General features: G+C 44.2%; 4 protein-coding genes across 4 annotated transcripts; 3 read left to right on the top strand and 1 right to left on the bottom strand.

The window, feature by feature from the left end:
• Nucleotides 1-3,905: 3,905 nt before the first annotated feature.
• LOC119411015 (oocyte zinc finger protein XlCOF6) lies at nt 3,906-7,404 on the top strand. Its single transcript, XM_037677936.1, has 4 exons — nt 3,906-4,492; nt 5,050-5,420; nt 5,583-5,652; nt 5,736-7,404. The coding sequence occupies exons 1-4, from the start codon at nt 4,063-4,065 to the stop codon at nt 7,319-7,321; spliced, it is 2,457 nt and encodes an 818-aa protein (XP_037533864.1). The 5' UTR covers nt 3,906-4,062; the 3' UTR covers nt 7,322-7,404.
• A 4,321-nt stretch (nt 7,405-11,725) lies between these two features.
• On the top strand, nt 11,726-13,048 carry LOC119411014 (zinc finger protein 234-like). Its single transcript, XM_037677935.1, has one exon. The coding sequence runs from the start codon at nt 11,726-11,728 to the stop codon at nt 13,046-13,048; it is 1,323 nt and encodes a 440-aa protein (XP_037533863.1).
• Nucleotides 13,049-16,584: 3,536 nt separating this feature from the next.
• On the top strand, nt 16,585-19,781 carry si:dkey-182i3.10 (zinc finger protein 2 homolog). The gene is made up of 4 exons (XM_037677934.1): nt 16,585-16,597; nt 16,995-17,226; nt 18,505-19,247; nt 19,515-19,781. The coding sequence occupies exons 2-4, from the start codon at nt 17,211-17,213 to the stop codon at nt 19,779-19,781; spliced, it is 1,026 nt and encodes a 341-aa protein (XP_037533862.1). The 5' UTR covers nt 16,585-16,597; nt 16,995-17,210.
• A 1,155-nt stretch (nt 19,782-20,936) lies between these two features.
• si:dkey-182i3.11 (leucine-rich repeat-containing protein 15) lies at nt 20,937-23,976 on the bottom strand. Its single transcript, XM_037677933.1, has 2 exons — nt 23,667-23,976; nt 20,937-22,799 (listed from the first exon to the last, which is right to left on the bottom strand). The coding sequence occupies exons 1-2, from the start codon at nt 23,880-23,882 to the stop codon at nt 20,937-20,939; spliced, it is 2,079 nt and encodes a 692-aa protein (XP_037533861.1). The 5' UTR covers nt 23,883-23,976.
• Nucleotides 23,977-24,083: the final 107 nt, after the last annotated feature.

Here is a 24,083-nt window from a genome sequence, read left to right as displayed (position 1 = left end):
CATTTCAGTTCCTTTCATTCCCTGTAGAAAGTCACGAAGCCATAAACCGACACATCGACAGGAAGCAGAGCGGAGTTTGAAAACATTTATTAACGTTCTGATATTTATAATTTTTTTATTTAAATTCCAGCCGAAGCTATTTTTATAGATACAGTGTTTAATGTGTTTGGCCCCTCTTCTGTCGCGTGAATAATTTAAAACTTAAACCCGTTAGATTTCATTTTTGCTTTGTGTTTAGTTTGTAAACAGAAAAACACACGAGCAGTTTATTTAAGTATAATTTAATTCGTTAGTTTATAGAAAACAAAGCTGTTTTTACCTGCAAGGTAAATTTACTTCATGCTTCACGAGCAGGTTAGTTTTTCTAACATATTAATGTTTTGGGGGTTAAAGGTCGTCGCTTTAAGCTCTAAACTGTATTTTATGATCTCTGGCTGTTTATTTTTTTAGCTTTTTTCAATCAACGACTTTAAATCTTTCTCTGAACTTTGACCTTCGTTTAGGTTCATCTAAAAATGTCTTGAGAACTTTTTTTTTTAAGCAGCAATACATAAAGTACCAGGTAAATCACCTGTAAGTACCCAGTACCAGCTACCTGCTAATTGAGGCTGCATGCCCAGTAAGTACTTGGTAAACTGATTGCGTACCTTGTAAGTACTGTGTATTAGTTAAGTACTGGATGCATACATGGTGAATAAAGCTATGTACTCAATAAGTTATTGGTAAACGCATACTATGTACATTGTACTAGGTACCAGGTACTTACTTATCTACTACATTCTAACTACATATAGTACTTACATACTATGCAGCCTGTAAGTACCAGTTAATTACATGCCATATACTTGGTATATACCTGGTACTTACAGGCTTTGTAGCAGAACAAGTACTACATTTTTCCTGGATATATAACTGTTGCTTGCATGCTTAATAGACTGTAAGTACCTGGTACTTAGTGCTTACTGTGTCCTACCTGGTATTTACAGGATACATATCTGGTACTTTCAGGATACGCACAGGTAAGTATTGGGTATGTACCTGGTACTCTAGTCTACATACCTGGTTTGTACCTACCTGGTGATGTAATTAGCAGGTGTGCACCTGGTACTTCAGGCTATGTACTTGGTGCATTCAGGGTGTGTATTGCTACTTGTTATTTTTATACTGAATGCGTCTGCGTCGGGTGTGAATGTCAGATCAGTGCAAACATTTTCCTGCATGTGGGACACAAAAACACTTTCAGAGGTGACAGCAGTGAGCCCTTCAGGCTCCAGCGACGTATCAAACCGTCTTTAGCTGCTGCTGAACGTCACGCAGGCGAAAACTGCAGGGAAAACGTTTTGAAAGGAGCCGGCTACGTGTCCCGTTCACATCCGCCTGTCAGCCGCAGATATGACGACGAATAAACTCCTTTTTATGTATCGTTCATGTATTCATAGTCGCTGTTTTCTGTCCACTCTGGAAACGGACGGATGGTTTTTGTTAAAATGCTTCCTCGGCTCTCATGAAAGGACTTTCAGAAACGGTCAAGACTTGAACATGGACGCCGTGAGAAGAAAAGTGCCGCCTGTTAAAGAAAGGCAGCGTCTGTGTTTCTTCAAAGCAGAAGAACCGAAGGTTCGAACACGTGGCAGTGAAGTGGTGTCTAATGTTTGACCATGTGTTCAGGGATTCATGTTGTCCGTACGATGATGATGATGATGTCCACGAGACTTTATGCAACTTTTCTTTTGCACTAAAGAGACGCCGGCTTGTTGCAGAGCGGAGGCCAGGTGATCAGTGGTTCTGGGGATCCAGCAGATTCTGGACAAACGATCAAGACCGGTGGGAAGAGTTTCGTCAGAGGCCTTTAAATTAAAGGTTTTTAATTTCCTGTTTGAGCTTTTTACAACTGAAGTCCAGAATAAGAAGTGATGCTTAAAACAGGAAATAACAGATGAGGAATTGTGTTTCTAATCTGTAAATTATTGAAATTATGATCAAAACATTTAATTAATGCTTTGTTTTTTATTGTTTTCTGACTTTTTATGAGTGATCTTAAACATCACAACGTCAAATAAAACAGATTTAAAATAGTTTAATGCATAATAAAGTTTGCTGCTGCCCTAATGTATGCACTGTAGTCAGGGTTGAATTTGTTTTCTAATATGTTGGTTTATTCTTTTCTAACCACTCGGAGAGAGATCAAAATTCACATCAGGGGTTTTATTCATCATTTAAACAAACACACTGCCTGAAACAAACCGATCAGAAAATATCTTTCAACAAAGGGCTCAGAGGACACTGAATGAAGTGTGCGTTTATTTCTCCGTCTTGGTTTTTTAAAGCTCCGTGTGTAACTGACCACGGTTCTTATAAATTACCCAGTTTAAAAGGAATTAATGTCAGATTTGAGTGAGCGCTGTTCTTATGAACCATCTTAGGACTCGTGGAATTAGTCTCGTTATTCAACACCCGAATGCAAACGGTTAATTTCTGCAGAAATATTAATACAGCTCAGCATTTTCCGCAGCTGTCTCGTGTCTTTGGTTCGAGTGCTTCAGGAAACATCAGACTCGTGGACCTTTGCAGAAACTCTCCCAACTTAAAGCAGATTTTTCTTAAAGTTAGGCGAACGTTGTACCACCTGCCAAAGACTCAGAAGCAGAAAGTCTGTGCAACTTTCTGACCCTTAAGAGCCCCGAGCACCACTGGCCACCTGACCCCCGGCCTGCCCGGTCCACCTGCCTACACAGCAGGAAGTCACATCTGAGAAAACAAAGTTTATTCATGATGGAGCTGAGAAATCTGCCTCTGGTCTTCGTTGTGTTTCTCTGCTCTGAGTCTGAGCTGATCCACACAACCGCATCAGGACCAAGAGGTTGCATGAAAGACTGACAGAACAGAACCGCTGCATGTCCGAAAGTCCCGTTTGTCCACTGTACCGTCACCGAACCACCGGGCCACACTAACATGAGCAAAGGTGAATGAATGGACCCGTTCTGGATTAAATAATCCGCTGTAAATCACTGGCTCTGTACAAATGATTCTTTGAATTGATAAAAACGGATTGTGATACTCAAAATTTGTTTGTGTTTTTTGTATGACGCCTTTAAACTGGGTTTGTGGTCTCGTTCATAGGAAAAAATATTTATTTCTCTCTGTGTTTAATTCTAATACTGTATTTGAAATTTCAGTTCTGTTCAGTTTTGTTTATACAGCACCAAAAGTCACATTAGAGCACTGTATACTAGAAAAAAAACACAAGTCCAAATCATAAATCCACTTCAGATCCAGTTTTGTGTCATTTAAATTTAGAAAACTAATCATTTTATCCAGAGACGACAAACAGATATGGAAAAGAATTAACAACATATAATGAAATTCACATAAATATACCTTTTAAATCAGGAACTTTAGGTGACAGGTCTGCAGAAAATAAAAAAAAAGAGATGACAAGTAAAAAGAAGTGAAAAATAAAATTATAAATTAACAAAATTCTTAATAAAAATAGATATTAACATCCCAAAATAAATAAATTTTAAAAACACATATGATTGGTTCTCATAAGATTAAAACAGATACCTACGTCTTGGTTCTTATTTGTGGCAGGGCTGTGGAGGAACCGGCCCAGGAGGGAAACCAGTGAAAAAATGTCTCTGGATGAAAAGTAAACTGAGAGAGGACAAAACCATCACAGTCAAGAGTATTAGAAAAATATGTAAATACCATAAAAATACAGTGGAAAATTAAAAACAAAATCTGAATGTTTTTATTCTACTTTTAATGGATTTATTTGATTTCCTGTCTAAACGTGAACGTGTAATTGTGACCGCAGCCAGCAGGGGGCGGTAATTCGATATCGCGGAACGTTCGTCACGGTTCTAAGATAAAGCGGAAGTAAAGTACGGAACATTTTCGTTGACGCACCGTTTACAGGGAAACGAACGTTACTGTTGACAGGAGATCTAAGGAAAGTCGTTGCGTCGAGATTCGAACTTTAACCAGTTTTAGTTTGTATTTAAGGTTAAATGTACGACGCGTGTTTTTTCAACGAGCTGAGTTTCGGATCTGAACCAGGAAATGGAGGCGCGCTTCGGCAGAGAAGTGGCGTCTGTGGTGGAAGTCGCCATCCGGTCCACCGTGTCTGCGTTCAGGGATGTTTGGGCGAAAGAGGCGCCGGACTGGGACTGGGAAGAGCAGAAGAGGCTGAGGTTCGGAGAGATCCGGGAGATAGAGATGAGCCTGGTGGCTCGGATCCAAACGGTGTTCGCGGAGCTCTGCTCGGAGCTGTGCGAGGAGAACGAGGCTCTGCGGGCCAAGGTGGAGCAGCTGGAGGACGTCCTGCGGAGGAAAGCCGGGCGGCTGGAGCAGGAGCTGGAGGCCAGGGTGGGTCAGCTGGGCAGGGACATGGAGCAGCTGGAGAAGGAGCTGAAGACCATCAGTGAAGGAGGCAGCAAGACCCAGGAGGAGCCTGCGGACATGCTGCAGGTGGTTCTCGGTTCAACTACAGGTGAGAGGATGACGTCACTCCCAACTGGTCAGGTGGTGAACTACTGACAGAGATCACGCCTTGTTTTGGTCATAAATCAACTTTCCATCGTTGCTGTAATAATTAGAGACATTTTGGTGAAACTTTCAGAAAGTAATCATTGCATGTAGGATTAATCTGATTCAAGATGGCTGCCACAGCCAGCTGTCCTTAGAGAAACACAAAAATGATTGCACTCCCAGATCATCAGCATGAGATTACACCAAAAGTTATTGTAAGGTTGGACCACAATGTGACATCATCTCTAACCACAAGATGACCTCAGACTAAGACTGGCTTTAAATTCATTCAACCTTTATTTATACAGGTTAATCCCACTGAGCCTCTGGGTGAAATGAAATGGGGTGGGGGTGACGTGCTCCTGCTGTGCCTGTAATTTGTTGTGTTCCTGTAACTGAGGCCAAAGTGTCTCGTGTTTGGTCCATTTGTTTGCGGACCTGAAACTGTAAAAGTTGTAGTTTGAACTTGTAAGTTTTAGATGTCTGAAACTTTGAGACAATTTGTGTCTTTGAACTCAGGAGGATGTCAGACGTCTGTCCCCTCCATTCAGACGGGGGTTAAATCTGACCAAGACCTCGCCCCAAACTCGCCTTTAGCTTCAGCAGGAGGCACTGAGGTCGTCCCCGGGTCCCCGACCTCCTTCGTGACGGTCTCCGCAGTCGCAGCAGCTCCGGAGATCTTTATCAGCTCGATCCCCTCCGCCTCCACGGTGCTGGTGGTGGGCGCCAACGAAGTCGTCACTCAGACCACCCTGCCTTCTCTAAACGTCTCTGAAACGCTGATGCTGGACCTGGACCTGAAACTCCCACGGTCCCCTGAGTCTGCACCTCAGGACGCACCCAGTCCAGACTCCAGCATCGTCGGTGGTCTGGACTTCACTCAGGAAAAGGTTTGGTGTCTCCGCTCTGTCTGTAAGGACATAAAGTCAAACTATAACCAAAAAATTTATTATTTTATTATAAGACATTATTATGTTTCACGTTCTTAGATCTGTGTTGAAGGTGCAACATTGAAGAAACGTGCAGTTAAAGTGAAATCTTTGTCTTTACAGCCATCACAGAACTCCATCGAGGACGGACCCTCAGGGGAAACGAGAGGAGGAAGTGATCAAACTGAAGGAGGTATGAGAGAAGCTGCCAGAACCGAACGGGTCCAGGTGTCAAATACGAGTTTACTGACGTGTCTTGTACCTCCTCACTTCCAGTTTCTTCTGACAACCTCTCAGAGGAGAAACAAGTGAAGCTGGATGAGGTGCCGGGGAGAAGTCTCAGAAGAACAGAGTCTCAGACGGGGAAGCGGTTCTTCTGCGAGCTCTGCGATACCGGGTTTCACTGGAAAGGTGATCTGAAGAAACACATGAAGGTCCACAAAAAGCCTTTTCCATGTGAGCAGTGCAGCAGAAGCTTCCTGGAGAAGAAGTCTCTTGAAAATCACCTTCTGCGTCACGAGTCGACGAAAGCCCCGCTGCCCTTCCCTTGTGTTTGTTGTAAGAGGTCCTTCAAGAAGGAGCAGTCGCTCCAGAACCACCTCAAACGTCACCAGGTGTCCAAACCACCGAAGCCGTTCGCCTGCGACCAGTGCGCGAAAACGTTCAGGGTCCAGCAGTCTCTGGAAAACCACCTTCTGCGCCACGAGAAGAAGAACCAGCTGTTCAAGTGTCAGTTCTGCGACAAGACCTGCAAGACGTCGGTGCAGCTCCGGTGCCACCTGGCCGTGCACTCGGAGGAGCGGCCGTTCAGCTGCGCCACGTGCGGGAAGGAGTTCAAGAGCAAGGACACCCTGCGCTTCCACCAGAAGGTCCACACCAACGCCAAGAAGTACAAATGCACCATGTGCGAGGAGTCCTTCAAGTATGCCCACTCGCTCACCGTGCACAAGAGGAAGCACACGGGCGACCGGCCGTTCTCCTGCGACCTGTGCAGCCGCTCGTACCGGACCGGCACCGCTCTGAAAAGACACAAAGTGATCCACACGGGAGAGAAGCCGTTCACGTGCCACATATGTGGCGCGAGGTTCAACCTCAACAACAACTTGAAAAGGCACCTCCGCCTCCACACGGGGGAGAAACCGTTCACCTGCCAGGACTGTGGCATCAGCTTTTCCGACAACAACAAGCTCAAGTCCCACATGCTGATCCACGGCGCCAGGAAGCCGTTCATGTGCGACCTCTGCGGGAAGACCTTCCTCTTCAACTGCAGGCTGCAGATCCATCAGAAGTTTGTGCACGCCGACAAGTCCCAGTGTTCAGAGGGTCTGTTCCTGACCAGACGGCAGAACAAGTCGCTGGTTAAACCGTTCAGCTGCAAAGTCTGCCTGAAGGGTTTCAGCTCCGCGTGCTCGCTCAAGCTCCACGAGAAGGGCCACAGCGAGCACAAGGAGTTCCAGTGCGGCATCTGCGGGAAGGCTTTTCACAGCAAGTACTCCTTCAGCTACCACCTGCGGAGCCACTCGGGGGAGAAGCCGTTCGTTTGTGACGTGTGTGGGAAGAGGTTCTTCCACACAGCCAGCCTGAAGCAGCACGAGCGCATTCACACGGGAGAGAAACCGTACAAGTGCGATCAGTGCGGCAAGGCCTTCAGGACGGACGGCAACTTCTACAGACACGTGCGAATCCACACCGGGGAGAAACCTTTCGAATGTATGTACTGTCAGAAGAAGTTCCACCAGTCCAACCAGCTCAAGTCCCACCTGCAGATCCACACGGGCCAGAAGCTCTACTCGTGTCAGCAGTGTGGACGCGGCTTCTCCGACTCGCGGCAGTTCAAGAAGCACAGCTGCGACGGCTCTTAGCTCAACAAACTGGGCTCTTCTAGTAATTAGAGGCTTTAAAGTGGAAAAATAAAAATCACAGAGTTTGAATATTTTTCTCGTAGCGATCGTTGACGTGTCCTGAAATTAAAAACTTGTTGTAAAATGTGTTTGAGGTGGAGACGTCCGTTCGTGATCCTCAGCGTTTATTCCTGATGACGGCTTCATTTTTTCTCTTTCACGTTTAGCAGCAGATTCAACTCAGAGATTCTGCTCGTGCCTGATTTCACCACGGGTCTGCAACCTGTGGCTCCAGGGCCCAAAAAGGACACGAACTTAAGTCATTTTTATATTTCAACAGAAAAAGTTAATCTCTCCGGCTGTATTGCAATAATTTTATGAATTTAATCCCCAATGATAACTTAATACAAGCATGCAAGAGCAGAGTTTACCATGAGTTAATAAACGCGTCGCTTACTTTCATGCTCTGTGCAGAACTTCCACCAGAATTAGAAAAATATCAGTTTTTCTGCTGAGCTGACAGTTCCTGACTGTGCTCATGAGATTATTTATAATTTTCAACATAACTAAATGTTTTTATCTCGTCTGTTTTCAGACAATAAAATATGGTGTCGCTAGTTTCTAACAATGAGATGAAAAATACTCGCAAAGCCAACCTCTAATAAAAACTTTGTTCGTTTTGGTAAATAAGTTTAGTAAAATCAGACAAACTGATGCAGCTTACTGTTTTAATTTTCTCTAACAACTTTGGAAGGACTCGAAAACATCTGCATGATTAAAAACAGGAAAGTGTTTTTGATTTAAATAAAAACACAATTTAAAATGCAACATGAGCTAGATTTTTTAATAAATAGTCCATATTTTGTGGCACTTCGCAAGCATTTAGAAAGAGAGAACGTAAAAAAAATGGCAAGTTGGCTCTGAGCAGCCTGAGTTTTGTTTACATCGAGTGCAGACCCGCATATCAAAATTATCAAAACTTCTGGAAGAAACGCAAGATTTAAAAAAATGGATTTTATTTCATACTTTGCAATAAGTACCGTCTTGCACTCAAAATATATCTGACTCAAAAACTAATTTTCCTCTTTAGCTAATGTGCTCCATTATTAACGAGATGTTTTCAGATTGAAAGAATATTTTTTGGACGTCACTAATTCAAACTGAAAACATTTTTTATTGTACTCTATTAATCACCAACGGGGAAATTACTGTAATTATGTGAGCTAGTTTAAGAAATGAAGGGTTTAAGTTCACATCAGTTTAACATTATTCTTGAAATGCAATGGATTACAGTATTTTAAGTATTTAATAAGATTATTGGCAGCTAAACTCAACAAAGGTTTGCTTTTGTCTTTTTTTTTTTTTAGGAGTTTTTGATTCAAAAGAAAAATCAATTTTGTTAAAATTATAATCTGTAGTTATTTTTTAAATGCTTCTACAACTTAAATATAAAAATTTAGATAAGCTTTAGAGGTTTCAAGACAGTAAACTTAGTTCCTAGATGATTTGATGCAGAATTTTTTTATTCTTATTTAGGTTTTGTGATTTTATTCTGCTGAATTTAATTTAAAAATATTATTTTTCGAACAGAAGTGAAAGTAAAATGATTTTGTAACGTAAATTTAACGACAGTGTATAGTTTTCGTCTTTATTTTGCCATTAAAGTACGTGAGACGTGACTAGGACTCTTATTTTGAAATGTTTAAACCCGGTAATTCCACATCCGGGTAAAATGACTCGTTCTTTCGTGATTTTAGGGGTTTAACGGTAAAATGTCGGGCAGTTCCGTGTTTTACTCTGAAGTAAAGTCCATAATAGAGACGCTCATAGAGGCTGCGGTCGATGTGGTCGGAGGTTCGGACAAGAACACCGTCCAAAAGAAACTGGACCGCGGGGTGAGTAACGGCTCTGCCTCTGTTCGGAGGATCAGAAACTGTGTTTGAAGGAGATTGTCCCGCGGAAAGAAACCGAGCGGGGTGGAGACACTAACAACAACAAACATGGCGGACTCCTCGGCCGGACAAACCTTTAAAAATAAAATCAATATCGACTCAAATGTTACTGTAGGATTTTTATTTGCAACATTATACATTTATTTACCAATAACTTACGGAATATACCAGTAGGAAACTATTTAAAGTCCGTATTTTGTGACCGTCACATATTTTGACTCCGCGGAGGAAAGCTTCAAGAATAGTTTGTTACGCAGATAACGTACATTCATGGCGTTGGGACGGAGCGATAAACATCACGCTAAATCCAATTTTGTGCGTTTAAAAGTGTATTTTTGCGGTTAAAATTGTTATTGCTAATGGTAATATTTATTCCATTAAAAAAACGTATATGAAGAAATTAAATTAAAACCTGTATTAAATTTTTGATTAAATAAAATTGTGAATAAATTTAAATGAAGACTCAACGCGTCTGCTGGCTTCCTTCTTTAGATAGATAACGTTATAATTTATAATGTGAATATTTTTGTTCAGCGTCCTGAGATAACCTGTTGTAACTTGGCATACGTACGTACGCTTTTTGCGTAGCATTCTCTAACGTTGAGGGTTCAACAGCGCCCCCTGTAGTCACAACATATTAGTGTCACAGAACATGGCAACAACTGTTTACATTTTTAAAAACAATACAATTATCTTCTTTCAGCTGTTCCCGTCTTCACAGCAAGTCCTCCTCCATCTCACTCTGTCCTCTTGGACAAGCCACCCTCTTGACTTGGGACCAGAACCAGAGACACACTGTTGGCTTGTGTATCATTTTATTTATTTTTAAAAAATCTGTATATCCTCATTAAATTTCCTTATTATCGTGCAAGAATCTTGATCCAGCACTTTTCTCCTCACTTTTTCAAGAGCCAACCCTTTCTATTGTCATGTTTTAGTGGTCTTATTTAATTTTGGTTTTTGCATTGATTGCTTTTTGCTGCCTGCTGACAGTTTTTATTTTTTATTTAATGCATAATTCAGTTGCTTTCCATCCATTCTAGTTCATAACTCAGCAGAATATCCACCAGGGCTTTATTTCTACTTTGAACATCAGGATTAGCAGCTCAGTAGAACTGAGTTGTTATTGCTTGTTTCATAGAAGGAACATTCATATGATGCATTTCTCCCATTTGAATTCTGATGATTTCATGTTCTTCTGTTTAAATGGTTGCAGCCAGATTTTGGCAGCATGGTGGATTTGTTGACACACGAGGCGACCAGAAAGATCAGCAGCGTTTTCGCTCAGCTGCTGCTCGCTGAGAACTCCTCTCTCAAGGCCCGAGTGGGACGGCTGGAGAGCGAGCTGAAGGCCGTCACAGAAAGCTTGGAGAACTCCAACCTGTGGAGGGAGAACGTCGTGAGCGGCTGCCCGGTGCTGTTCCAGGAGAGCGGGCTCATCTTCACCCTGAAGCCGCTCGGAAAGTTGACGATGAAACCAAAAGAGGGCGAGGACGACCCTCCGCCTGCTGCCGATCAGGACAGACGTGAGGATCAGCAGGAGCAAACACTCACTGAAAGTTGTTGCTCTTTCTGCAAAACTAAACATTTCCAAAAAATTCCTTGAAGAGAACATCTCGTTTATTAGCAGTTATTACCGTAAATACAATTTTAATCCAGAAAAAAACAAAATTTTCATCCAGTTTTGACTCGACGGCACAAACTATCACCCTGAGTCAAACTTTGGCTACTTTTGTGCTGATTCCAGCTTTGAAATGTTTAAATTTTCACTTTCGTTTCTCATTTAGACGGAGAGACGGTCGAGGAAGTGTCTTCATCTCCACCAAATGGACGAGGTGAGACGCTAAATGTTAAATATGGAAATAACCAACATTGTTGCACAGGAAGTCGCCCTTTACTGGAGTGAAAAGTTGTTTTGGTTAAACCATCAAATTATCATAACTGCTAAACAATACTCGTTATAGTATTACTGATAATTACTGAAATATTCCTGTCTGTGTTGGTGTGTTTGTCTGTTAGCAAAATACCTCTTGAACCACCAGCTCAATTTTATTGAAACTCTTAGAAATTAATCACTAGATGCTCGTAGCTGAGTCAATTCAAGATGGCCGCCACAGGCAGCTAACAGATGTAAAAATAAAAATGGCCATAACTCTGTCAACTTTGCAGATATTGAGCTCAAACTTGGTGTGGTAGTAGCTGAGTGTCCTTCACAACACGGTTATTTTCAAGGTTTGACCAAAGTGTAAGGTTGCGGGTGATATGCATTCCTTTCAGGGAAGCTAGGCTTTTATTTAAATGTTTGATAAGTTTGACTTTTACCTTTTTCTCCTCCTGTTTAGATTCAGCACGGGATTTTGCCGCCACGAACACCTCGGAGCTCCAAAGCCCGCGTGAACCTGTGGTCAGAACCAAAGCGAAGGTGTTTGTTTGTGAAGTTTGTGAGAAGAGTTTTAACCGTCACGTTCACCTGATGAAGCACATGAACGCCCACAGAGAACGGTGGCCGTTCACCTGCGACCAGTGCCCACGAAGATTCAGGAGCGCAGAAACCTTCGAGTTCCACGTGCTGCGACACGAAGAGAAGAAATACACGTCCTTCCAGTGCCAGCTCTGCGAGAAGACTTTCAAAACCAAAACGTGCCTGAAGACTCACCAGCTCGTGCACACGGACACGCGGCCGTTCAGCTGCTCCGCCTGCGGGAAGGCCTTCAAAACCAAACGCCACCTGCAGGCTCACCACGTCGTGCACCTGGTGGAGAAGCCGCACAACTGCGCCGAGTGCGGGGAGAGTTTCCGTCACGCCATCAGCCTGCAGTGCCACCGGAGCGTCCACACCGGAGAGCATCCATACGGATGTTTGGTGTGCGGGAAAACCTTCACAGGGAGGCGATCGCTGCGAACGCACCAGGCTGTCCACAGAGGGAAACGGTTTTCCTGCGAGACGTGTGGAGCCGGCTTCACCCTCCGGCAGAACCTAAGGAGGCACATCCGCATCCACACCGGGGAAACACCGTTCGGCTGTAAGGTCTGCGGGAAGAGCTTCATGCAGGACAACAAGCTGAAGGCTCACATGCTTCTTCACGGAGCTACGAAGGCGTTCATGTGCGATCTCTGCGGAAAGACTTTTCTGTACAACTGCCAGCTGAAGAAACACCAGAAAGTAACTCATGACGAGAAGCGGGGCTTCAGGAAGCGAACTGGAGAGCGAGGCGACCGCAGAGTTATCTACCGACGGGACAAAACAACCGTCGACGTGACGCCGCTCAGCTGCGGCCACTGCCACAAAGGCTTTGACTCGGCAGCTTCACTGAGGAGACACGAGTTGATCCACAGAGGTGACACGAAGCACACCTGCAGCCAGTGCGGCAGGTCCTTTTTCTACAAAGCCACCTACGAATACCACCTCCGGGTCCATTCGGGAGAACGGCCGTTCGCCTGTGACGTCTGCGGAGAAAGATTTATCATCCGTCAGGCGCTCGTGTCCCACAGACTGCAGCACTCAGGAGAAAAACCGCACAGGTGTGAGCAGTGCGGAAAGGCCTTCAGGCTCTACACAAACTACCTGCGGCACCGGCGGATCCACACGGGGGAGAAGCCGTACGAGTGCGAGGTCTGTGGCGTTTGCTTCCGGCAGCTCGGACACGTTAAGTTTCACATGCAGATCCACACGGGGGAAAGGCCGCACTCCTGCAGCAGCTGCGGACTCGGGTTCTCCGACTCCAGGCTGCTCAGGAGGCATAAGTGTAGCGAGAAATATGACAAAACGCTGCCGAACGCGCTCGAAGAGTCCTGATATCATCCCGTCAGCTGCAATCACCTCCAACAGACTGAACCCAGTATTGAGGGTTGACTTTATAAAACCCTCCTGAAACACATTTTTATTTTTTAGTTTAGGTTTTTAGGTTAGTGTATGGAAAAAAAAGGAAATTTTTGAAAAAAAAAAAATATATATATATATTTATTTATTAATATTAAAACACCCTGTACAGTACTAGAAATATTACATACGTTTAGTGTTGCACTTTGTTCTCTGACCGCTAGAGGGCAGTACAAACTTTAAAATGTAGGGCTGGGAAGTGAATGTTTCCTGTAAACCCTTTCACAATAAAACAAACCAAAAAAAAATCAATTTTCCCATGACTTTTATTTCTTTCCAAAACATTCTACAATTTAAAAAAAATGTATTTAGCTCTAAATTATGCGGTTTAAATTAGGAGCATTTGCTTAAATCTGTGAGTGTGATCTAAATTCTGCGGCTGAGAAGCTCAGCGGCCCGAAGGATTTTACTTTGAAGTGCATGAACCCGGAACAAGAAAGTCCAAATGGGAAGTTGGTTTTCTTTCACCAGAACTGTAACATCTCTGGACTAAAGCTAAATTCCAAAAAGAGTCCAATAAAGTATCGAACCGAGCAAAGGTTTACAACGGCTCGTCAAGATGTCGGAACTGGAGACGCAAGTTCGCGCCATTTTGGATATCGTGGTGAACGCAACTGTGTCCGAAGTCTCGAAAATCATCGGCGGTTCCGATCCAGCTCGAACCGAAAACGCACAAGAATCCCCGGACGAGAAGGTACATGGTTACTCCGTGTCGGTTCTAGCTCTGGTTGGTTCCGGTTTCGCGCCTCCTGGTCCTGGGAGAAAGGCAGCCGATCATAGAAATAGAACAGCTAGCTGCCGCTGTTTCTGCTTGACTCGACTGTTTATCTGAACTGAGACGATGTTTTAAATTAAATAACGACTCAACTCGTAGATTTATTTTACTGAAGTTGAACTAAAGTCTAGAAGCGACCCAGGTTCGGACCTTTCCGTTTGTTTTTATGTTTCCAAGCAGCTACAGGTTTCCTCCGAACTGGATCCAAATCGTCTACATCCTATTCAAGATGGCCGCCACAGCCAACCGTTGGGAAACCTGTTCTGTTGAATTTTAGCCGAGGTGCTCGCAACAGATACAACAAGAGCAGCACATCGGGGTCTTCAGTTGATATGAGCTGATAGAGTCTGTCTGTTAGCAAAATATCTGATCCACCACTGACTGGACACATTTTAGAGAAACTTAAAAACAACCATTCCATGTTCAACTGACTGAACTTTGAGTTTAAACAGAGCAATGTGCAATACCGCCTTTAAAAATGCTAGACAAAAGCTAAAAGTAGCAAAATGTAGCTTAAAAAAAAAAGGGGAGCGGTGGCACAGAGGGTGGAGAAGGTGGGCGTGTGATGGGAAGGTCGCCTGTTCAACTCCCTGGACTGACAACATCAAAATGTGGGTGGAAAAGCTGAAACACCTGCCTCCACCCTCATTTGTCCCACTCTGGGCCCTTGAGCAAGGCACTTAACCCCCACCATCTGCTCCCCCGGGCGCCCTAGACAGCAGCTCTGCTCCACACAGAGGGCTGTGGTAGCTCGGTGCGTCTGGAAGGACATCTGGCGTACAAACTGTCGCCAAGTCTTCGTGCGAGTTAGACTCCTGAGAAAAGGAGCAGCCGAAAGAAGAAAAAGCAGTATAGTAGCTAAAAACTACAAGTAACAAAAAGCTAAAAGAACATTCTTAAAAGTATCAAAACACAAGTTATAAATATGGAAATGCATGATAAAAGTAGCTAATGACTAGTTAAAGCTAAAAGAAGCAGAACATTGGATAAAAGCCAAAATTATTAAAGTGCTATCTGAGACAGAAGTAGGAGCAAAGTGTTTGCTAGAAGCTAAAAGTAGCAGATCAGCAGCTAAAATACAGACTCAGCGTTCGGCTTGTGTTTGTTTGTTCTTGGGCTTTAATGTTGTGATTAGCAGCCTTGTTGCCGTTTTCAGCTGATGGTGTTCTTCCTTTCAGCTGATGCACTTCAGCTTTTTCATGGCGTCTTTGGCTCAGGAAGTCGTGGAGAATATCTGCCAGATGTTCGAGGAGTGTTCGTCTGCGCTGCAGCAGGAAGTAAACTTCGTCACCATCTCATCAGTGCTGGGTCCATTTACCGGGTCTCGGTCCTGGCTCTGACTCGGTTTTTCGGGCGTTGCAGGGGACAGCAGAGATGGAGGCCCTGAGGGGGAGGCTGACGGGGGTGGAGACAGAGCTGGTGCTGGTGGGGAGCGGAGGAGTCCAGGCGGAGGTGGAGGTTCTGACGGAGGAGAGGAGCTTTCTGAGCGACGGAGACAAAGAAGAACCTCTGAGCAACGAGATGAAGAGAGGCGGAGGTGAGGAGCTCTTCTTCTTCACGGCCATGACTTTATATATATATTTATATATATATATTTTGTTTGTTTGTTTGTTTTGAAACAGCTGTAGCTTCCCCTGGTTGTGGAGTGACACCCTCGCCTGTAATTCACCTGAGGGGCGGAAATTATCAGGTAAAACTCTTCACTTCTTTTGAGCTTCTTGCTCACGACGTTCTTCTCTTCGCCCGACTTTTTCATCAAACATTTGAAATTTAGTCTGATTAGTTCCTCCTTGACGTGTGTCCTGCTGTAAGTAATAAAACGTACAAACTTCTCCTGACGCACGCTCAGTAATCCAGGTAGAAAATCTAAAAAAGTTAAATCTGGTCCTCTGGACATTTAAAAAAAACAAAACAAAATGTAGAAACGTTTCGTCCTTCATCCGAGAGACTTCCTCAGTCTGAGGTGCTGTATTCAGCTCAGTCTTATAAATAGCACCTTCTCAGAGTGGATCAACCAGTTTGCTGCTGATGACCAGAACCATCTGCTCACATGATCAAGGACCATCAGCCTAACGATGGGTCATCAGGGTGCTAATGATCCATGCTGCTGTTGTTCGGCGTATTGTTTTGCACCATTAGTGTTTATCATATTTCTTAGTTTATATCTTAGATCCTTATTTACCGTTTCTTTTTACAATTTATATTTTTGTTATTTTTGGATGTAACTGGGACCCCGTGTACACAATTTCATTCCACCTCATCACCGCATGTGATGCGAATGATGATAAAACACTTGAATTCTGTTGAAACCTCTGAGCACAACTGAGGAACAACAACAACTAAAGGAGGATTAAAAGGCAGCAAGAAGAATTTTACCAAAATAAAAAGTCTGTTTACAAAAGAAAAGGACGGATTATTTCCTCAGAGGTTCTGAAAGCTGCAGGGTTCTTGTTTTTATCTGGAACGTGGGAGTCCTCACCTGACAGAACCTTGTCTTTATTTTTATTTATTTATTTATTTCTGAGTTAATTAAAACACCTTGTTGTCTTTGTTTCGATATTATTCTCTCCCAGGACAGCCCGCTGCTTGTTTTAATAAAAGAAGAGGCTCTGGAGGTCCACCAGGCCTCCTCTGGTCCTGATCAGTGTCAGGATGACGCCGACCCGGAGGATGCTGACCTGGACCACAAGGTTGTTGTTTTATTTATTAACTTCTATGTTGGGTTTTAATTTGGAAAAATATTTCATATTTATACTCTAAAATAGTCCTACGGAGGGTCTCTTTGGGGTCATAGGTCATCTGTGGTGCTGCTTCCAGATGACTTGCAGCTGGATTACCGTCTGGAAGGCTTCCTGAAGCGAGCATCTGTCTCGTTGTTGTTTTTACATGTAGCGTTGTTCAGTTCAGTCAGTGAGACAGATCCGAGTGATTGACAGTTAAAACAAACTGTTTTATTTTACTGCATGGAAAATCTCAACAGAGTTTATATATTGTTTTGGTTTTAAGTGAAGCATTTATTTGATCCTCTCTTTATGTTAGCGCGACTAAAATCAAGAATAAATCTGCACGGTTCTGAATTCTTGTCAGGAGGAACCAGAACCAGCTGGCGGTGACGGTCCCCCAAAAGCGGGGGATCGGATCCGGAGGAAGAAAACTCTGAGCTGCAAACGCTGCAGGAAGACGTTCAGCACGGCGCCGCAGCTCAAAGCTCACCAGGCCGTCCACGGGGCCAACGCAGGGAAAACCTTCCTCTGCTCCCAGTGTGGCAGAGGCTTTTCTTTGCAGCGAAGCCTCGACAATCACATGATGCTTCACACAGGCAGGTTTTGATTCAAAAACACACATTTGACCATTTTATTCAGACTGAACGAGCTTCCGCTGCCAACATGCGACGTCTGATCCAACGTCGGTTTTCATTGTGTGAGAAGCTTCTGATTGTAGCTTTTAGCTTCAAAACGCTGCAGCTACTGTTAGCTACTTTTCTAACAGTAGCTTAAAGCTCTGTGACGGACTTGCAACCTGTCCAGTATATTAGTACTTTACCAGTATTAGTACAACTTGTACTATACTATTTCTAGTACTACTATCAGCATGGTTACTATACTGTTACTGGTATGTCTAGTACTATTACTATACTAGTACCGTATTTTTCGCCCTATAAGTCGCAGTTTTTTTTTTTTTGCATAATTCACATGCCATGTGATTTAAACACTGAAACAATTTATTTATGGATTTTTTTCCATATTTATAAATAAATTTTGGTTGAGATATGACCGTTTTCATTCATTCTGATTGAAAATATTGAACACTAACATTTTCAGAAGCTAGATGGCAGTCTTGTTGTATGGCATGCTGTTGTATCTTGTAATAGGTAAAAGTGGCTATTAATGACACAATTGGCTTGCCATACACTGCCACCTTCATCCAGCTTGCCTGGAGCAACAGTTAAATCGGCTTCATTTCGCTGCGCCGCCCCGGTGAAATGCAGCTAATTTGACCATTAAAGTGCATTTATTAAGTAAAAGTTCAACTGAGATACACTTTTACTATAATGTCGAGCAAACAGATAATTGTTTTTAAGTATTAATCTTGTTAAAGTCCTCCTGTGCACGCTCCCCTGGCCACCGTTTGGCAGCCGATCAATTTTTGCCACAACACCAGCCCAAATTTCTGGGTTGCCAGCGGTAACGCACAATAGATGCGACGTATTAATGGATTTTTCTTCTTTGTTAGACATTTCTGGACTGATGCGACTTATAAGGCGGTGCGATGTGTACGGTGGAAAATACGATAGTAGTGCGCACTTTATGCACACTAACAGTGAAGGGACTGAAGAGATGTCAGTGTGTATTTCTTAATTGAGTCGTTTAAAAAGTCAAAAATACTAAAAGTTGGACTAATTGTGAAAGAGCTGAGCGTTTTATTGTATGAACGAAAGGAGCACAAAGAATGTAAAAGTAGTAAAGTTGTAAAACATGATCAGAAGAGACTTTAAACGGAAAACAACGGTACAAATGCTGACTCCGCGTTCAGGCGGTCAAACGTCTCGTCTTTACTGGATGCTAAATTCACTCCCGGGTCTGTTTTTCACCTGTAGGCGAAAGGCCACACGTCTGTGATGTTTGTGGGAAAGGGTTCACCCTGAAGCAGTTTCTCAGAACCCACCAGCGTCTCCACAACCAAGTGCGTCCGTTTCAGTGCGATCAGTGCGGTAAAACATTTCACCAAGCGCGCGGCCTGAAGCTGCACCTGAGGGTCCACACCGGGGAGCGTAGCTACATCTGCCTGTACTGCAACAAGGCCTTCAATTTGGCAGGTAACCTGCGGCGCCACCTGCGCATACACACCGGGGAGAAGCCGTACAAATGTGAGACTTGTGGCAAAAGCTTCAACCAGGGGGACACTCTGAAGAGCCACCGGCGGTTACACACCGGCGAGCGGCCCTTCAGCTGCGACACCTGCGGCAAAAGTTTCGTCCAGAAGAGCACCCTGAAGGTGCACAAGAACACCACTCACGCCGAGCACAAGCTGAACTGTGTTACGTGCGGCGCCGTGATGACTTCCATCAGCTCTCTACGCAAACACCTCCAGACGCACGCCACGACGATTCCGTGCGCGTGTACGAGCTGCGGCCTCCAGCTCAGCTCCATCACGGAGCTGCACAAGCACCAGCGGCGCCACACCGTGGAGCAGCCTCACAGCTGCAGCTTCTGTGAGAAGAGCTTCAAGTCTTACAGTTACCTGAGGATTCACCTGAGGGCGCACCGCGGCGAGAAGCCGTTCGCCTGTGAGATCTGCGGTCGCGTGTTCACGCAGCAAAGCAGCCTTAAATCACATAAGGTAACGACCCATCAGACAGTGACTCAGTCACTTAGGAGCTCCTGCATGTCTCAGCATCAGGTGGAGGTGTTTCAGATCAGTTTAAATGACCTGAAGTTAAACAGCCGACAGTTTGAACCCTTTCATTACTTAGTCCTGTCTCCATTTCCTGCTTTCACACCAAACCACCCTATAAACTTTCATTTTAATACAAGCATTGATTTTGACCTTGGAGAACACCACATGCTGAATGGATGTTTTTAATCTAACAGCTTGTTCTCCCATCAGGTGATCCACACCGGAGAGAAACCGTTCAGCTGCAGTACCTGCGGAAAATGTTTCAACAACATGGGCAACCTGAGCAGACACCAGCGGATCCACACCGGAGAGAAACCGTTCAGCTGCGACACGTGTGGCCGCCGCTTCAACCAGAGCAACAGCCTGAAGGCCCACCAGCAGATCCACACCGGAGAAAAACACTACATGTGTGACAAATGTGGGAAGAGCTTCTCCTACCTGAGGAACCTGAAGGACCACGTGTGTTTCTACGCCTGATGTCGCTTTGTTCTCCCAAAATAGTCGTCGCGGCGTCTCGTCTCAGGAACACTGGAGGTGAATTTAACACCTGGACAGAGGTTTCATCTGACAGGAAATGTCTGAGGCCCCGAGCGTCGGGTCTAAAATCCACTCTGATGATCTTTAATGATAATAAAAACTCATCCATCACTACCTGTTTTCATTTCAAAAGTGTTCTCCAGTAGATTACATCATAAACGTGAGAGCAGCTGCAGAGAAAATTGAGCAGCAAATGATGTGCTTAAACAATAGATTTGTTTAAGCCGTGTACACAAAAATAATTTTAAAATCTCAAATACTCAGAATAAATTGAAACCGCTTTAGAAAACTTTTTTTTTTCTCACAATATTGAGTGAGTTTTGAGTTTCTGACAGTTTCCAGCAGTTTCTTTGGAAGCCCATTTCCGTCATGAAAGAAAAAAACAACAACCCAACAGGAAGTCATAATTTCGAGTTTTAAAATCATAATTATGAGAATAAAAGTCATAATTTCGAGTTTTAAAGTCATAATTACATGAATATAAGTCATAATTATGACTTTAAAAGTCGAAATTATGACTTCCTGTTGGGCTTTTTTTTTGTTTGTGGCAGAAATGGGCTTCCATAAGTCACAGATGTACATTTAACGTTATTTATACTTCTGAATGTTTAATTAAAGTTACAGTAGAAGATATGTCGCATGATGGGACAAGAAACATTTAACTTTACAGAGAAGAAGCTGCAGATTATATTAGTTAAACTAGTGTTGGATTTGTTTTCATGCATTAAACCTTTAACTGCAGAGAATATATAAACCTGAGACTAATCAGCTTAAATCAATATTTTTTGTTAGTTTGAGGTCAAAAATCAAACATGAGCAATTCCTAATACACGTTTATGAACACATGAAGCACCTTTACAGCATTAATGTTTATTTTCAACGGGTCAGGCATGAACACACGTCGACATTTGTTACAGTTTGAGAACTTTATTGTTTTAGAATTTGCATAAATCCTGCACTTTTGTTTTTTGTGCAAATTATTCACTCAACTCTTGAGTGCATGTTTGCATTTTAGGAAACTTTGTTTAATTTTTTTTTGTTTAAGTCAAACAAAAAGGAAAGAGATGGCAGGAAGTTTAAGGGAAGAAAAACACCTTAAAGGTGGTTGTGGGCGACGGCTATAAGAGACAGGATGAGCATCTGAACAGGAAGTGAAGTCGAGCCACCCGCGGCTCCTTTGATGCAGTAATCGTGTAAGAACAGAGGAGATGGAGGCGGCTGTGACAGCTGCGTACTTTCAGACAGGGCTGATGATGATGATAAGTGACACACGGGGTGATCTCCTAGTTTGTCTCTGTGCACGGTGAGCCAGCTGCAGACCTTATTCGCAGACGTACAATCCCACAAATTACCCGACAGATAGACAACATTGAGTTTCCTCAAAGGCCTCAAGGTCTCACTCTTCAGAGTCCTGAGCTGGTTGGACTTCAGGCTCAAGATCTGGAGATCTTGAAGTCCTTGGAAGACCACAGGCTTCAGGAGAACCAGCTTGTTTTCGTCCAAGTTTAGTTCCTTTAGCTTCAACAGCCGGACAAAGAGCTGATCAGTTAAACTGTCCAGGCTGTTGTTGTGTAGCAGGAGGCTGCGGAGGTTCTGGAGGGGGTGGAAGGTGTTGAAATGGATGTTCTGAAGCTTATTGAAGCTCAGCCTGAGTTCCTTAAGGTGGGTCAGCCCTTTAAAGTCATCTGCAGACAGCTCGGAGAGATCGTTGTCGCCCAAATCGAGTGTTACGAGTTTCTTCTGAGCCGTGAAAAGGTTTGAGGGAAGTTTCACAAAGCGGTTTCCATCCAGTTTTAACTCTTTCAAACCAGTAAGATCCCTGAACTGGTCTGGGTCTACAGATGAAAGGTGGTTGTTGGAGAGGCTCAGGGACTTGACTCTCGTTAGGCCGCTGAAGGTCGAGGGATGGAGGGACTCGATGAGGTTGTCATGCAGGCTTATCTCCCTGAGAGCCTTCATCTTGTGGAGGAGGCCTTTGGGGAGGTGCTTCAGAGCGTTCTGCTCCAAGTGCAGGATCTGGAGAGAGCTGAGCTCGGTGAACAGAGCCGGATGGAGCTCCTGGAGGAGGTTGTGTGACAGCTGCAGCTCTTTTAGTTTGTGCAACGCATCAAAAACTCCGAGCGGCAAGGCAGAGATCTGATTGCTGTTCAGGTGGAGGTCCTCCAGGCTGGTCAGGCTGCTGAACATGTCGGAGGGAAGGGACGTCAGTCGGTTCCTGTACAGATCGAGAACCTCGAGGTTGATGAGGTCTTTAAAGGCTCCGGATGGAAGAGAAGCTACAAGGTTTTCACTGAGATCCAGGTCCGTCAGGTTAACCAGGCCTGCGAGCGACCCCTCTGACACGGTGATCAGGTTGTTGCTCCTCAGGTCGAGGTGGACCAGCAGGCTCAGGCAGGAGAAGCCGTCCTCAGGAAGGTCGGTGAGTTTGTTCAGAGCCAGGATCAGAAAATGGAGCCGGTTTACATCCCTCAGTGCTCGGGACGGAACGGCGTCCAGCTGGTTATGACTCAAGTCCAGGTGTTTGAGGCCCGCGGCTCCTCTGAAACCCGCCTCTCCCACCGCTGCGATTCTGTTATTTGACACGTCGAGTTTCTCTAACATGGTGGAGTTCCTAAAGAGATCGCTGTCTATCTGAGGTATGCTGTTGAAGCTGAGGTGGAGTTCAGCGAGGTGATGGGCTCCGTTCAGCACCCCCACCTGCAGCTTTTCTATCCGGTTGTAGCTCAGAAACAGGGTCTTCAGATTAGCTAGTCCCTGAAGGAAACCAGATGGTAGCAGTTGGATTTGGTTCTTACTCAGATCCAGAAAGGTGAGAGCGGGGCAGTTCAGGAACTGGCGGGGGTGCAGAGACCGCAGGTCGTTGTCACGCAGCAGAAGCTTGTGCAGCTTCGACATCTCGGGCCAGAATGGGTTACGTGACACGAAGACCCCCAGCTGGTTCTGTGTCAAGTCCAGAATCTAATAAAGAGGACAAAGTGCAGACTTCTGTTTAATCCCTGCAGACAAGTCCGTTATAACAAAACCCCAGTTTTTAAAAAGTGGATGCTGTAAAAAAGTAAATAAACGCAGAATGCAGGGTCTGTGGCGTTCTTATGTCTTACTGATGAAACGATCGCTCTCCAACAATCTGAGGTCAGACCGACTCTACCGCTGAAATCTGTCTCACCCCTGAGAATAATTTTATAATAAATTGTTACAAATCTACAAGTGGAGTCTTCTGCCATGACATTCAGCAGTCCTGGGTCTTATTTGCCTGATTTGATGCTGGATGTTCTAAAACCTGTAGATTATTTTCTGCATTGACGGGGCTTAACCAGATGTGTACACTGCCCATGCCCGAAGCACTAATGCACCCGCACACCATCAGAGAGGCTGGCTTTAGAGCAGCGTGCAGATAAGGGAATGGATGGCCCCTCACCTCTTTGGTGCTTTATTCTGAAACTGTTCACTATTTTAGACACAATTATCCACAGACTGCTGAACCTCTGCCCATCTTTACTTCTGATTCAGCCTCTCTAAAAGTCTCTTTAAACCCAGTCCTCTCACTGACCTGTTGATAATTAACCTCATTAGTCAACATTAATCCGTTTTGTATTCGTACCTTTTGTTGCTCGTTTCAACTTCTTTGAGATGTGCTGGATTTATCAGATATGCATTCTGGCATTTTTAATTATATGTTACACGATGTCACCTTTTCAGGATGGGATTCGTACATCAGATAAAAGAATGACAAATTCACGTCGGCACATTCCACAAAGCTCTGCTTTCTATGTTTGTACAGAGACAGAAGCATCAAACCACAGTGATGTCGATGCTGTTTCGTACCTGCAGCTCATTCAGCCCATGCTCGGGTATTTCCTCGATCTCGTTGTAGGAGATGTACAAGTTGTGCGTGTCCTGTGGCAGTGCAGGGATCCGTCGCAGCGCTCTGTCTCGGCAGGTGACTTTGGTCAGGTTGTGCTCACACTGGCACTTTGAAGGGCAGAGGTCCGATGCCCACGCCAAGAGGTGCAGGGAGGCCAGGGTTAGAGCTGCCAGCATCCTCCTCTACATAAAACCAGAAACTGTTCAATTGTTTTAGAAATGTTGGGTTCAGGTGCAGTTTTAGAAGGTATACAATTAGATTTTTGTCTTTCCCAGGTGTGGATAAGTAGAGTTAGTTGGTGTTTCCAGACTCTATTAATACATTTTTTAAGAATTAAAAATCTAAATGATTAAAAGTTTCTTACACAAGGTGGGTAT

Source organism: Nematolebias whitei, chromosome 6, assembly GCF_014905685.2.
Source record: "Nematolebias whitei isolate Nwh7 chromosome 6, NemWhi1, whole genome shotgun sequence".
Classification (NCBI taxonomy): Eukaryota; Metazoa; Chordata; class Actinopteri; order Cyprinodontiformes; family Rivulidae; genus Nematolebias; species Nematolebias whitei.
Note: the sequence above shows the minus strand (reverse complement) of the source record. Positions and strands in the feature narration are given on the sequence as shown.